At 35.8% G+C, this 14,637-nt stretch overlaps 1 protein-coding gene and 1 long non-coding RNA gene across 2 annotated transcripts; both read right to left on the bottom strand.

Annotated features, from left to right (window-relative positions):
• Positions 1 to 1,981: 1,981 nt before the first annotated feature.
• Positions 1,982 to 7,794, bottom strand: LOC107790858 (cell division cycle protein 48 homolog). The gene is made up of 9 exons (XM_016612818.2): positions 7,641 to 7,794; positions 7,364 to 7,529; positions 5,427 to 5,655; positions 4,151 to 4,917; positions 3,851 to 4,072; positions 3,694 to 3,765; positions 3,289 to 3,570; positions 2,821 to 3,180; positions 1,982 to 2,475 (listed from the first exon to the last, which is right to left on the bottom strand). Exons 1-9 carry the CDS (start codon positions 7,667 to 7,669, stop codon positions 2,182 to 2,184), a joined length of 2,421 nt encoding a protein of 806 aa, XP_016468304.2. The 5' UTR covers positions 7,670 to 7,794; the 3' UTR covers positions 1,982 to 2,181.
• Positions 7,795 to 9,588: 1,794 nt separating this feature from the next.
• LOC107790857 (uncharacterized) lies at positions 9,589 to 12,921 on the bottom strand. Its single transcript, XR_012699101.1, has 2 exons — positions 12,439 to 12,921; positions 9,589 to 10,035 (listed from the first exon to the last, which is right to left on the bottom strand). It is a non-coding gene; the product is annotated as an uncharacterized LOC107790857 (long non-coding RNA).
• Positions 12,922 to 14,637: the final 1,716 nt, after the last annotated feature.

The following is a 14,637-nucleotide window of genomic DNA, read 5'->3' as shown; positions in this document are numbered from 1 at the left end:
ACATAATCTAAAAATACTATATAGGTCATCCTAAAATAAGTATAGCTAATAAGTCTATTAATAACATAACTAAGCACTAAAAAAAGATAAACTAAGTTATGCATTTTCATTATAAATCAATGTAAAACTAAAAAATAGATATCCAACATTATTGTCATTCCTAGTGTTGAATTGAATTTCTTTTGTTAGCATTAACATTGATTTGAACTTTATTTGAGTTACTAAATTTATGGGCCATAAAATTTATTTACCATTCAAAAATGTTAAGTCCAAATTTGAAATAATACTTAAAAAGATAAAATTATGAAAAAGTTTAAGAATTATTTATAAATCACATTACAGTAAATATTTATTTATATAAAATATTTTTAAAAACTGTATAAATATATTACGGGTTAGTTTGATTTTGATTTGACTTTTTTAGTTAAAACCAAACCAAACCAATTATGATCAGATTTTTTTCCAATACCAAATCACAATCGGGTTTTTTTTCCGGCTTGACTCGGATTATCGATTTGGTGCGGTTTATCGGGTTTTTTTGTATACCCTACATATTGGCTATGTAAAAATTTCAAATTTTGGTCCACCTTTGATTGGTTTCTAGGACTAGCGTAAAGATGGGCTTCTAGTTGTGCCTCTCTATCTCATGTTTAATTCGAAAGTTCTTCTCCAATAAGGTTTCTGTTCTTAATTAGAAGTGAATTTTTTTACACCATTAAAAAAGTTTTACGTTAATATGTAACTCAAACTAAGAGCACGTATGGATTAGCGGATCGTAAATAGCTAATAAGCTTGAAGTGCTGAAAATTATTTTTAAGTGATGAAATTGATTTTTAAATTAAGCATTTACGTGTTTGGATAGACGTGCTAAAACTGATAATAAGCAGTTGATGTGTTTGGCAGAAAAGTGCTGATAAACTGTTCTTTTATTAAAATGACTAAAATACCCTTAAATCTTTTTATAAAAGATTATAAATTTAAAAGTTTTTTTGTAAAGAAAATGATGAACAACGAATATGGAACGAAGAGAAAATTAGGAAATTTATTTTGGGAAAAGTATTTTATGAATTAAAAAATATTATTAAGCATAAATTAGTAAAAGTTTTGATCAAACTAAAAGTGCTTATAAGCTGAAAAGTCATAAGTTGGGGGTAATCAACTTCCGACTTATGGCTGATTTTAGCTTATAAGCATTTTGGGTTTTTACCAAACGCATAGATAAATCAAAAGGTACTTATAAATCAGTTTGACCAGCTTATAACCTTAGCCAAACATAGTAGTAAACCGAAGAAGAGAGAAGGAAACAAGACTAAACACTTGGCTCCCGTTTTGACGTAAATCTTGGCTAGTTTTTTTTTATAATTTTTTTGAAAAAATTGTTTGTTCGTAGAATTTGATAAGTTTTTGAAAAAAATTCGAAGAAAAATTTTCAAGTTCTAAAAATTAGTTTGGACCAGTTTTTGGATGAAATTTTTTCTTCCACTCACAACTTCAACTTTTTTTCAAGTAAAATGCATGTCCAAACACAAGTTCAACTTCCAAAACTATTTTACACCTTATGATTTACCTAGCTGAGAAAAGTTAATGTGTTCGGCCGAACCCCTAATTCAAAACTCTACCTCCGCCCCTGTGTATATAGATCAAATATTATATTTTATACATATTTATTGAATATTAAATATTCTTGAACAGCTTCACTACAAGACTACTCTTGCTATTCCTTCTGTAACACTTATATGAGCGATGCAAAAGAACTACTAAAGGAATTGAGCTGGAATGTCCGACCTTATGGCCTATTGTATATATGCAAAAAAATCAAAGGAGAGTCAACATATAATATATTACATATAAAAAAAAATACCTGCCTACACAGTGTATTTTCACGAACTCATGAATAGTTGGATACATCTAGCAGGTATTATCGATCATAGTGCGCTTCACTCTATCAAAGAAAATTCACCTTTCAAATGAGCAAAATATATTGCTGCAAATTTTCCTTTAATAAATCTGTGAAATATCCAAAATAATATTACAAACTCTGAGCAATGAATGGAAATATTCAATCTGCTCCAAAGTTTCTTCAGCTGAATAATTAGCTCGGCCATTATACAGAGTTGTAAAACAATAAATAAGATATGAAAATAAGGTATTTTGACATCAAAAGTAACAAACTTTGATGATCTAACTATAAAGGTCATCTTCGTCTGCACCACCAACAGAAGTTGCAAATGGATCAGCAGTTCCAGTGGCCCCCGTGCTCACTTCTGGGAACCGGAACTCAGTGCCAAAACCTCTGGACTGCTGCAACGTCTGAGCAAACGCCTGGTACTTGCGGATATCAGCATCACTAACGCTCCTCCTAGCATACTTCATTGATTCCTCAAAGTGAGCAGGCTTGATCTCAGCTATCTCATCGTCAACATCTTCCTCCATTGCTTCTGGATTATCCTTTCTCCTTCTCTCCCTCTCAATATCCTGCAAACACAAAACATGACATTAGTTTTCTACTCCTGCTTTAGCAACTCCCTCCGTCCCAATTTATGTAGCGTTATTTGACTCGACACGGGGTTTAAGAAAGAAAGGAAGACTTCTAAAACTTATGGTCTAAAACAAGTCATAGATACTTGTGTGGCTATAAATCATCTCATTAAGGGTAAAGTAGGGCATTTAAAGTTAAATTGTTTCTAAATAAGTATGACATTCTTTTTGGGACAGACTAAGACTACAAAGGAAAGTATGCCATGTAAATTGGGACAAAGGGTGTAATATCTATTGCCACAAGAATTATCAATTGACAAGAAATGGAAATGGATAACTTACTTTCTCAATGTTCTCTCGGATAGCATATTTGCATGCACGTTGACAGATCTCTGTAATGTCAGCTCCGCTAAACCCTTGCGTATATTTTGCAAGAGCTCTTAGATCTATATCCTTAGAGAGAGGTGATTTCCGCAGGCATGCCTTGAAAATTTGATGGCGAGAATCCTCGTCAGGGAGAGGAATGTAAATCAATTGGTCAAGACGACCGGGCCGCAGAAGTGCGGGATCAATAATGTCGGGCCTATTGGTGGCACCGATGATGAAAACAGTCTTCTTGGCATTCATACCATCCATTTCAGTGAGGAGTTGATTCAAAACTCTATCAGCAGCTCCCCCGGCATCTCCGCTGCTACTTCCTCTCTGCAAAAGCCAAGTCATATTTAGCAACAAAAGCAAATAATCTGCAAAGAAGACAGTGAATCTAGTGCAGTAACAGTTTAATGGAAACGTTGAAACAAGGAACAGCACCTGAGTAGCAATTGAGTCCAACTCATCAAAAAAGAGGACACAAGGAGCAGACTGTCGAGCCTTGTCAAATATTTCTCTAACATTAGCTTCACTCTCTCCAAACCACATGGTAAGCAATTCTGGACCCTTAACACTAATGAAGTTGGCCTGGCATTCGTTCGCAATAGCCTTTGCCAGCAAAGTTTTCCCACATCCAGGTGGCCCATAGAAGAGAACACCCTTTGACGGAGACATACCAAACTTCTCGAACTTCTCTGGATGTTCCACTGGATATTGAACAGTCTACAAAACAAATTGAATTGAGATTTAATGATGTGAAGCGAATTAACAGGACTAGTAAATCAATAAGGTAAATAGATCAAGCCCTAATATGCAACACTATATGTTTATTATCAATAGAATTACCTCTTGGAGCTCACGCTTGACATTTTCAAGACCTCCAATATCCTCCCACGACACATTAGGAACTTCAACAACCTGTTCAACCAGACATACATAATTAGGAATCGAACAGAAGATGTGTAGCAGCAGAATCAGAGTATGTAAAGAAATTCACACTTACAGTTTCACGCAAAGCAGATGGATTGCTTGTCCCAAGGGCAGTTGAGAAGTGCTCATTAGTCACAGCCATGGAGTTCAATATCTCCGCATCAATAGTTTCATCTTCCAAATCAATCACGTCCATCTTCTCTCTGATGCATTGAAGTGCAGCCTCAGTACACAAAGCTGCCAAATCAGCACCAACATAGCCATGTGTGTCTTTGCCAATTCTTTCCAAATCAACCTGCAAACAAAGATCAAAATATTACCAAATTGCTCTTTTAAAAGTCAGAATACTAAAAGTTTGACGATATGAAATTACATCTTCAGCGAGCTTCATGTTCTTTGTATGGATACGGAGCACCTCAAGGCGCCCAACTTCATCTGGGACACCGATGTCTATTTCCCTGTCAAATCTGCCAAACCTTCTTAGGGCGGGATCAATGCTATTAGGGCGATTAGTAGCACCCATGACAATTACATGTGCACGTGATTTGAGACCATCCATGAGAGTCAAGAGCTGAGAAACAATCCTCCTCTCGACCTCTCCGTTTGTCTTCTCATGTTTAGGAGCTATCGAATCAATTTCATCAATAAAGATAATTGAAGGTGCATTCTTCTCAGCTTCCTCAAATGCTTTCCTGAGATTGCTTTCACTTTCTCCAGCCAGTTTGGACATGATCTCTGGCCCATTAATACAGAAGAAGAATGCACCAGTCTCATTTGCAACTGCCCGAGCTATCAATGTCTTTCCTGATCCAGGAGGTCCATACAGAAGAATTCCTTTCGGAGGTTTCACTCCAATGGATTTGAAGAGTTGTGGATGCCTCAATGGAAGCTCAACAAGCTCGCGGATCTGAGCCATTTGTTTACGCACGCCACCAACATCATCATAACCAACCTCATCTAGCCGATTCTCATCTTCTCTGCTCACAGGTTCACCCTCACAAAATATCTCAGTATCTGGGGCGACAACACAGTATTCAGGAGGATCGGTCTCAATAACCTTGAATTCTACACTTCTCATTCCTCCTCTTACAAGAAATAGATCACCCTTCCTCACTGGTCGATATGCTTCAAGGAAATAGGCTGTAGACAAATAACACAAGGGAGACAAGAAGGATTAGCATTTGCATAAGCACTTAGGCTCATATGCATCATCTCTTGGCCAAGCAGTGTGACACACACATTTCACTATAGATCATCAACAACAACAACTACAACTAGCCTGTTTAAAGCCTTTAAACCATTATTTTAACAATGACCGGGAATTTATTCATTTATTTATTTATTGATAGGCAAACAATGACTAGGAATCAGCGACTCGCTCAGAAAACATTAAAATGGCTAAAGATGCAGACAAAAGCTTATTTTCTGTTTTCAACTTCCCAATTCCAATACAAAAGCGTTCAACACTTTCAGATGAAGCCACGCATGGCGAGAGAAAACCTTGAGAATTTGCTTGATGCAAATTAGACATAACACAAGTCACAGGAGATTCTAAGTTAGAAGTTTAAAACCTAACAAACTTATAAAAATAAGTAGATAGATAGTAATAAACAATAAGCAAATAGATAGTAGAAATCTGAAACACTTACGTTTCAAATAAGCATCAAATAGATTCCCAGTAACCCCTTCAATGGTGTCATCAATGGGAAGAATGTGCACACGTTTCCCGTACTTGACATCAGGACATTGATGCACAGAGACAACATCACCAAGCCGAACCCTAAGGTTATTTCTGACAACCTTGTTCATTCTAATCTTTGGCTCATCACAGGTGTCATCAGCAAGGGCAATGCAGATTGTATCTTTTCTTTTCTTTCCCTATACAGCAAGATACAAAGTTAAGAACTGAAAATCTTACGAATAAAACATCATCAACATTATCACAGACTTCTTACATCACCAAAATACAAAGAAGGTACAGAACAAACCAATTTCTCAAGCTTGCAGCAGCAGTTCCCAGAAAAGGTATAATCTTTAGAACTAACTATACCAACTCATCGTTTACAAAAAAAAAACAGAATAAAATAAAAAGACAATAAAGTAGATCAACAAAGGGCACCAAACACTTGTCACCATTTTTCATGTTTTCATTAGGCACTACAATATCTACAAGTGAGACAAATAGACACAGAACAACACAAAGATGTAGTCTTTAAGAAGAAAGAACTGGCCTTTTCAGCTTATATCACATAGTCCTTGAGCTTATTTCACTTGCAAAACTGATTTCCAGCAAACAAGGAGCAAGGACACCAAACGTCCTATGTAGCTAAAATATCTAAAATAGTACAGTAACAATATATCATGTAAACCTGTCCCTTTGCTTTCTGCATCTTAATCTTATAAAACCCTATACCTATGCACAAGAAGGGATAAACGCACCATCCTTCAGTAGAAAAATTGAAGACCATTCAGAAACCAAAGAACCCTCAGTTCAAATTTCCAAGCAAATTTCCCAACCTGATTTAGGATTCTCAATTTATCCACATTCTCCTTAACACTAGTGACAACCCCGTTACAACCCTTATCCCATAGGTGAGATTTTACCCCTATAAGCTACCAAAATAACAAAATGGACCTACCAAAAAACAGGAAAATTCAAGTAACTTGAACAAATTGTGGATAAAGCGTAAAAATTGAACCTTTATCAAGATTATTTTTTTTGAGATGGTAACATATACCTTTATCAAGATTATGTCACCACGAAAAAGCTGAAGCTCCTTCATAGGTGAAGAATATTTGGAAACCAAAGAACCCCTATCTGATTTAGAATTCTCAATTTGTTCACATTCTCCTAAACACTAGTCACAACATTATAAACCTTGTCCCATAGCTAAGATTAAACCCTCAAAAGCTACCAAAATCCAAACTGCACCCACCAAAACATAGGAAAACTCAAGAAACTTGAACAAAATCATGGTAAAAAGTTGACCTTTATCAAGATTGTATCCCCTAACCTGATTTAGAATTCTCAATTTATCCATATTCTCCTAAACACTAGCCACAAACCCATTACAACCCTTGTTCCATAGGTGAGACTTTACCCGTATAAGCTACCAAACTTACAAACTCCACCTACCAAATTAGAGGGAAAATTCAAGAAACTTGAACAAATTATAGGTAAAAACCTGACCTTTATCAAGATTGTATCCCCTAACCTGATTTAGAATTCTCAATTTATCCACATTCTCCTAAACATTAGCCACAACCTCATTACAACCCTTGTCCCATTAGGTGAGACTTTACCCCTATGACGACAACAACAACAAAAAACTAGTGTAATCCCACAAGTGGGTTAGGGAGGGTACTCAGGAATTTTACCCTATTATGACAACAACAACAACAACAACAACAACAACAACAAACCTGGTATAATTACATAAGTGGGTCTGGAGAGGTTAGTGTGTACGCAAAAGGTAGAGAGGCTATTTCCAGTTCAACTCTGGAATTTTACCCCTATGAACTACCAAAACTACAAACTGCACCCACCAAAACACAGTAAATACAAAATCATGGATAAAAATCTAACCTTTATCAAGATTGTGTCCCCACGAAAAAGCTGAAGTTTTTCCATAGTCTCAGGGTGAAGAGAGACAACAGAGTTATCATCATTGACTGCCTCATCTACAACAAGCCGATTTGGTGATTTCTTCCTTTCAAGAATTGCTGTACTATAGTCCCTTTTAGTCCCTTTCCTACAAACATCACAAAAATAAAAATAAAAATTGAAAAACTTTAGAAACCAAGAATCAAAATACAAGTACGCCAACATAATTCTATACAAAGATTTGATAATGTGTACTTACGAATCAGAGGATTCAGCTTTGTTACTCATGATTTTTGAGTTCTGAGAGTTTTCAGAGGTTTTCTTTTTGTTTGGCTAATGTTTTTTTTTAAGAGATCTGCTAATTGCGAGGGGTTATATATATAGGAATATAGAATAAAACAATCCGTTTCTTGTTAGGAAAGAAATGCTTTTTTGCTTTTTTACTACTTTTTCTCTCTTTTTATGTTTCCTTTTCTTTTTCCTTTACCAATTATAATTGATGTTGATGTTATTTTTGGAATTACTTTAATTGTTTTGGTTTTAGAATTATTTTAATACGTTTTGAGGGAATAATTGACCACTTATACTATGACATGTCAACATTTTGCTAGCTTTGCATTCCCTTATTTGTTCACCAAACGAGTCGCCAATAATTTAGTCTCAATAAAATAAAGTCAAACTTAATAATCATAATAAAATAGTTTATCATTTAATTTTGAAGTAAACAGTTTTTAAATTTTCTTTTGTGGATGTAATATTTAAGTCAATGAAAATTACCCGTTTGCTTGTAGTTTTGAAAGATTCATATTTTTTTAGTTTCTCAAAAGTTGTTTATTTGAACTATTTTTGCAAAAATCTTTCATATTCTCTTAAAATTATTTATTTTGGAAAAAACTAAAAACTAGTTGTAGAGTTTTTGAAAGATTTTAAAATTTTGAATTTGAGAATTGTTAACAAAAAGCTAATCCCTTTTTTTATGCATAAACAGTTCAAACCACACATTTTATAAAAACTCAAAAAAACTGAATTTGCAAACAAAAGTATCATCTCAAATTAGTCACCAAAGGGATTAACGTTTGGCTTTTAATAAAATAAACAATTTATAGGTATTAGAAACTTTTCCTTCAAATACATTATTCTAGAATGTTCCAACAAGTTCTAGTATCCCAATTATCATAAACTGACAAATATTGGTTGCATTTTTGCCTTCTTTAGTTTTGTTGACAAAGCTTCAACCATTTGCAAGTAGATAGAAATATGTATACCTACAAACTTCATACTGAAGCCGCTTCGATGGGATCTCTTATCTAGGTCGGAGAAGAAATTACCAAACGTCTAGCATTTTCTCACGCTTGGCGTCAATGAGGTTTCAAGCTAAACCCACCACCTACTTTCACTAAGGGCGAAAAAAATACCCACCAAGTTCAAATAAGGGAAATACTTGGAAAGGAAAACGCTTTCAAAGATTGAGATTTTTCTTTCATCGAAAAACGAAGAAGGCCGAGGATGAAAAAATCTTTTTTTTTGTCCAACTAGTATTAATTTATATTAGGTTCCACATTTTTCTTTCTATACTGTCCCATCCTCGTTGTCAATAGTTTTATATTGTTTTGCACATAGGTAGTCTAAGAATTTAAGGCACCTTTTCTTGTTATGCATTGCTTGGTAGATATTCCCCCGCTGCTTTCAACAGTATTATCTTCTTGGAATCATATTATAAAGTCCACAACCAACTTCCTAGTAGGTTCACAAGAAAGTAAAAAAAAATGGCAGCCTTACGTACAATGCATTTCACGTTCATGTAGGATCCAGAAAAGGCCGCACCATAAAAGGTGTGATGTAAGCAGCCTACCGTGGTGCAAGCATCAGTGGCTGATTCCAAAAGACTTGAAACAGAGAAAAGTGCAGATATGAAAAATATAAAGACTTGAAACAGAAGATTCATACGAATAGATGAACACCTTCACTATTTACATTAAAAGTCCTTTCTTCTGCCAACTTTTTGATCTTCCATTCGTTCCTTGTGTGTTCTTCCCCAATTCTAACCATTTTAACGACAAATTCTCTATAATAATTCATAAATCTAGATTGCCTAATTGTTCTCGCATATCACTTTTGCCATTTCCAAGTACCAAATACATGCACTGAGAGTGTGGTCTAAGAAAAAGAACAAGGAGTTGGCTGACGACACCATCTGAATGCAACGCTTTGTGCAACTGCGAGGGCATCCCTTCTAATAAGGTTAAGTAACATAAATGTTCGAATCTAAGAAGGAATGAGCTTATATAACATGAAATTGCCTTACAAAAACTAGGTGCATATTGAAAATCCAAAGCAGGTAAACTGGTAAAATTGTTGCCGTGTGACCAAAGAGCACGGGTTCAGGCCGTGGAAACAGCCTCTTGCAAAATGCAGGGTAAGGTTGCGTACAATAGACCCTTGTGGTCCGGCGCTTCCCCGGACCCCGAACATAGCGGGAGCTTAGTGCACCGGGCTGCCAAAACAAAATTGAAAATCCAAAGCACAAAAGGAACATTAGTAATAGTTGTTTGAGCAAGCGCATCCCACTCAGCTTTTTAAAAGAATCATTTAGCAGCATTAGCAGCCTTCATAGTTTGAGTTTCTCTTGCACACTGAGATACATATGGCTTCAGCTGCAAACAAACATAACAAAGATAATTAACATGAGCACAAGCTATCAACAGCACGAATAACTCTAATCCCAATGTAAAGGGGCTTAAACAGTAATGATTGATACGCCTCATAATCTCCTTTGAGAAACAATTGGTCACAGGTTCGAACCGTGAAAACAACCTCTTGCAGAAATGCAGGGTAAGACTGCGTACAATAGACCCTTGTGGTCAGGACCCTACGCATAGCGAGAGCTTAGTGCACTGGACTGCCCTTTTCTTTTTTGATCATTAAGACAGTGAGAAACAATCTTAATTCCAGTCAAAGTTACTCTTCAAAATTTGGTCACCACCTCCGTAGTAACAAAGACAGCCTCCCGAAATGTTGTTTGCTCGTCTATATCTTAAAGTATATCTTAACTCACTGAATATTATTAGTCGTAGCCACCGAATTAAATTTGCCAGAGATTAAACAAGCAAAAAGGAAAAACATCACAACTTAATATACACAATCCAACTTAACAATCCAAAACAAACCACAAGGTTAAAAAATGCAGCACCATACCCATCATAAGCGATCCATACCTCAAAAGTCTCCTCAACCACTACCACTATGCATAGCATTCAATTCAATTTTTTTAATTACGTTAAAAGTCCTTTTCAATAAAATTTTCTCATGATGGACAAACAACCTCTGAACGCCTAATTAGATGTCAATTGGTTGTGTTGAAGACATAATTAAGTAAATAAAAGTGTGTTCTCTAACAGCTTAAGCTTTTAGATGAGATGGTTACGCACTTCAACAGGCTGTTAATACAGAAAGCGAACCAAATGTTCTTTTCTCTTTTCTCTCCAAATCCTCCAAAATATACTCAAAGGCTTGACTTCCATGGGGAAGTGCCAAGGAGAATATGACCATCAGAGGAGAGAGACAGTCCACTCATACGAGCTTATATGGCAGTAGTAGAAAGAATCTGGCACCAGACTGGGCTCAGTAATGTAGCATGACTCAAGCCTAGCAAGATGCGACCTATCGAAGATTTCACGCACCTGAACACACCGGGAAGAGAGGCAGATTTTCCGATGACTAATTTACACACGCCAGCTCTTACATCTGGGTAAAAGCATTAAAAGGAATCGACTCCCCTAGATTTCATCCAGCTTGGTGCCACTCGAATCCGATGAGGCGATGACCGTAAAGTGGGCAGATTCTCAAAAAAGCGATGGCTAGTGAGAAAGGCGCATACTCCGTTTTAGAATTAAGGAAGTTGTGCCCATGTGTTTCAAAGAAGTTCTTGCCTGGCCAGGAGCTGGAATGGATGCCAGAGACTCGATGCTGGCAAAGAACCTTCTTTCACACTCTCAATCCAACATGGTCAAAGAGGAAGAATTTCCCGAAAACTTGTTGGTAAGAAGCTTTAGGATTTTAGGTGTCTTCTACACTCTCTCCAAGAGAGAGACTCAAGATGAATAGGAATTGGCGTCTCATACTCTTTGATCTCAACTCCACCTATATACTTGGGCATGTCTAATTAAAAGATCAAATATCAAAACATCACTATCACATTTCTCTAAGCCCCCAACCACATAGAGAGTACAGTTCACGGATATATTTTATTATCTTTGAACTGTCAAAAATAAAGATGAAACAAGAGAAACAAACTCAAACTCACCCTATTTGCCTCTCTTTTAGCTCTTTGCGACTATATTGTGATCTCTTTTATCGTTTTACTTTCTGATCCAAGAGAAACTTCAAGTCAGGAAATCGGCATTACTTCTGCGGTTCTGCCAATGCCAACTTTAAGAGCACAAAAGAACAGCGGCTCAAAGGGGAATCTGTTGATTCTGTTCCTTTCTGGATATAATCGCATATATGCCATTCCATGCTTAACAGGCTATTAGAGTTTCCGCATCTTTTTAAACTACTTATCTAAATCAAGAGTTTTATAGCTCAGTCAACCAATCAATCAAACTAGTCGTCGCGGCCACAAGATCCTCCATATGACCATATCCCTGCTGCTCTATTGTGATCCATTTCATTTCAATACCAAATAACTGTAAGCCCCCATATCCCGTTCCAAGCCCAATCAAAGATAAAAAGAGCACCCCGGTGCACGAAGCATCCCGTATTTATGCAGGGTCCGGGGAAGGACCGCATGTAGACATCAGTGGTTGATTCCACGGCTCGAACCCGTGACATAAAGCTCAAACAAATATCAACTATTAAAATAATCAAGAAATCCTCTCTAATAGCTCAGCAATAACCATAAATCAGCAGCCCTATAGCTCCCCTAAATCAATAGAATGGACAAAAGGGGTTCTAAATCCAATCAAAAGATTCAACATTTCGAAGCCCAATTCTAATAACTTTAAAGTGCTAGTCTCAAATACTAAGTATAAAACCCAAAAGGGGTGTCAAAAAAATACCTTTACGAGTATGAAAACCAGTGGGCTTGCAATTCTTTCCTTTATAGTAATTTCTTGGACCCCTTTTAGCAGTTAGAATGTCAATAGACGCTGTGCTCTTCTTTCTGAAAGCCCTCGCCATCCCTAGTAACAACCCCAGTGCCATTTTCTCCCCTTTTCAACTTCAAGAGGAAAATTTATGGGGAAAATGAATGAATGGAAGTTTAGAAGATTTATTGAGGAAACAAAAGAAGTGAAAAATTGTAAGTATAATCTGCGTTTTGTAGGGGGATTTAGGCGATTCCAAATCGGGTTGGGCATGGTCGGTTCGGTTCGGTTATGAATATTATTGATTTAGCATATCGGTTATCGGTTTACAAATATGATAAACAGATAACCAAACCGATAAGATATTAGTTATTGGTTATCGGTTTATCGATTATCGATCATTATCGATTCGGTTATCGGTTTACACGATAAGATAACTCAATCTAGAGTTAAGCAAAAAAGAGAAGAGTAAAACAGTTTTAAAACTCGTTTCTGGCCACAACTAAAACAGTTTTATATCGGTTCTGGACACAACTAATATTTGAAGCTTCTACTTGGAGAAATTAATATTCAATTTGTTGACAGTTGTAAAACAGTTTCACTTCAATACTATCGTAATAAATGAAAACCCTATCTGGACACAACTAATATTTGAAGCTTCTACTTGGAGAAACTAATATTCAATTTGTTGAGAGTTGTAAAACAGTTTCACTTCAATACTGTCGTAATAAATGGAAACCCTATCTGGACACAACTAATATTTGAAGCTTCTACTTGGAGAAACTAATATTCAATTTGTTGAGAGTTGTAAAACAGTTTCACTTCAATACTGTCGTAATAAATGGAAACCCTATCTGGACACAACTAATATTTGAAGCTTCTACTTGGAGAAACTAATATTCAATTTGTTGAGAGTTGTAAAACAGTTTCACTTCAATACTGTCGTAATAAATGGAAACCCTACTATTGGTATTGAAACAATTTGACAACATTTCTAGTTTCCAGTTTCCAATTGGTGCTGCTACAACTTTCCAGTTTCCAACACTAAAACATCAACATAATATTGCTGCTAAGCCACAAAATCTGCAACTAATATTCACATATTAAAGTAGTCAAGAATGGTACCAATTCGATAGAATCAAACAGTTCAAATTCAAGTAGTAGCAATTCTTCAATAACAGTTGTCTAATTCTTCAAACACAACAGTTGTCTAATTGTTTGAAAGAGTGGGGATGGCATCGATAGAATCAAACACAACTAATAGACCAAACATATTAATAACAATACAAAGTAGTAGCAATTTCACCTTAAGATTAACAAGTCCAAACATAGTACTAATAGTTCAAATTCAAGTTAACAAAACAACAACTACTCAATCTTTATAGGCTTCACCAAATTGCGCTCCAAACAATATATATATTTTGCTCAATAGAAAAGGAATATAGAAGCCTAAGTATATATTTTGCTCAATAAGAATGTCACGTATAGCATATATAGAAGTTTAATTTATGGAAGTTTTGTATGCTCAAGGTATCTTTATGATTATTTAGGCATAAGTTCTTTCTTCTCTGTCATTCACTTAATAAACGATTGAATCAACTTAAGATGAAGATGAAGATGAAGCAACTAAAAACTTACACAAAGAATGAAGATGAAGCTGAAGAATGCGGCTGAGAAATGTGAACTTTGAAGCAACTGAAGAGTGAAGAGTCTGAAGAATGCGGCTGAGGCCGAGAAAGAATAGGAAAGGTCGAAAGAATGAAGCCCTAGCATATCTGCATATGTATATACTTAAGGGTAAAGTAGTAATTTTGTCAATCCTTATTGGGTTATCGGTTAACCCATTAACAGAATTGCCAAATCGAGGCCCGAACCGATAATCCAATAGTGAAAAAATTATAAACCGTAACTCAATAACCCAATACCGATAACCCAATAAATAATTAACGGTTTGGATTATCGATTTTACCCGATAAATGTCCAGCCCTAATTCCAAAGGGTTTTGGCTTCTCTTTTAGCCAAAAAAATGTCAACTGCATCAGAAGAAAATTGTATGTCACTAGTGCCCCATATATTTTTCATCTTTCACTTGTACCCCTGTAGTTTTTATTTTTTATTTTTTTGGTTTATTTTATTTTATTTATTTATTGGTGTCATGTACCCGTTTTGGAT

This window comes from Nicotiana tabacum, chromosome 2, assembly GCF_000715075.1.
Source record: "Nicotiana tabacum cultivar K326 chromosome 2, ASM71507v2, whole genome shotgun sequence".
In the NCBI taxonomy this organism is placed as follows: Eukaryota; Viridiplantae; Streptophyta; class Magnoliopsida; order Solanales; family Solanaceae; genus Nicotiana; species Nicotiana tabacum.
The sequence above is the reverse complement of the archived record's forward strand: the minus strand, read 5'-3'. Positions and strand labels throughout refer to the sequence as shown.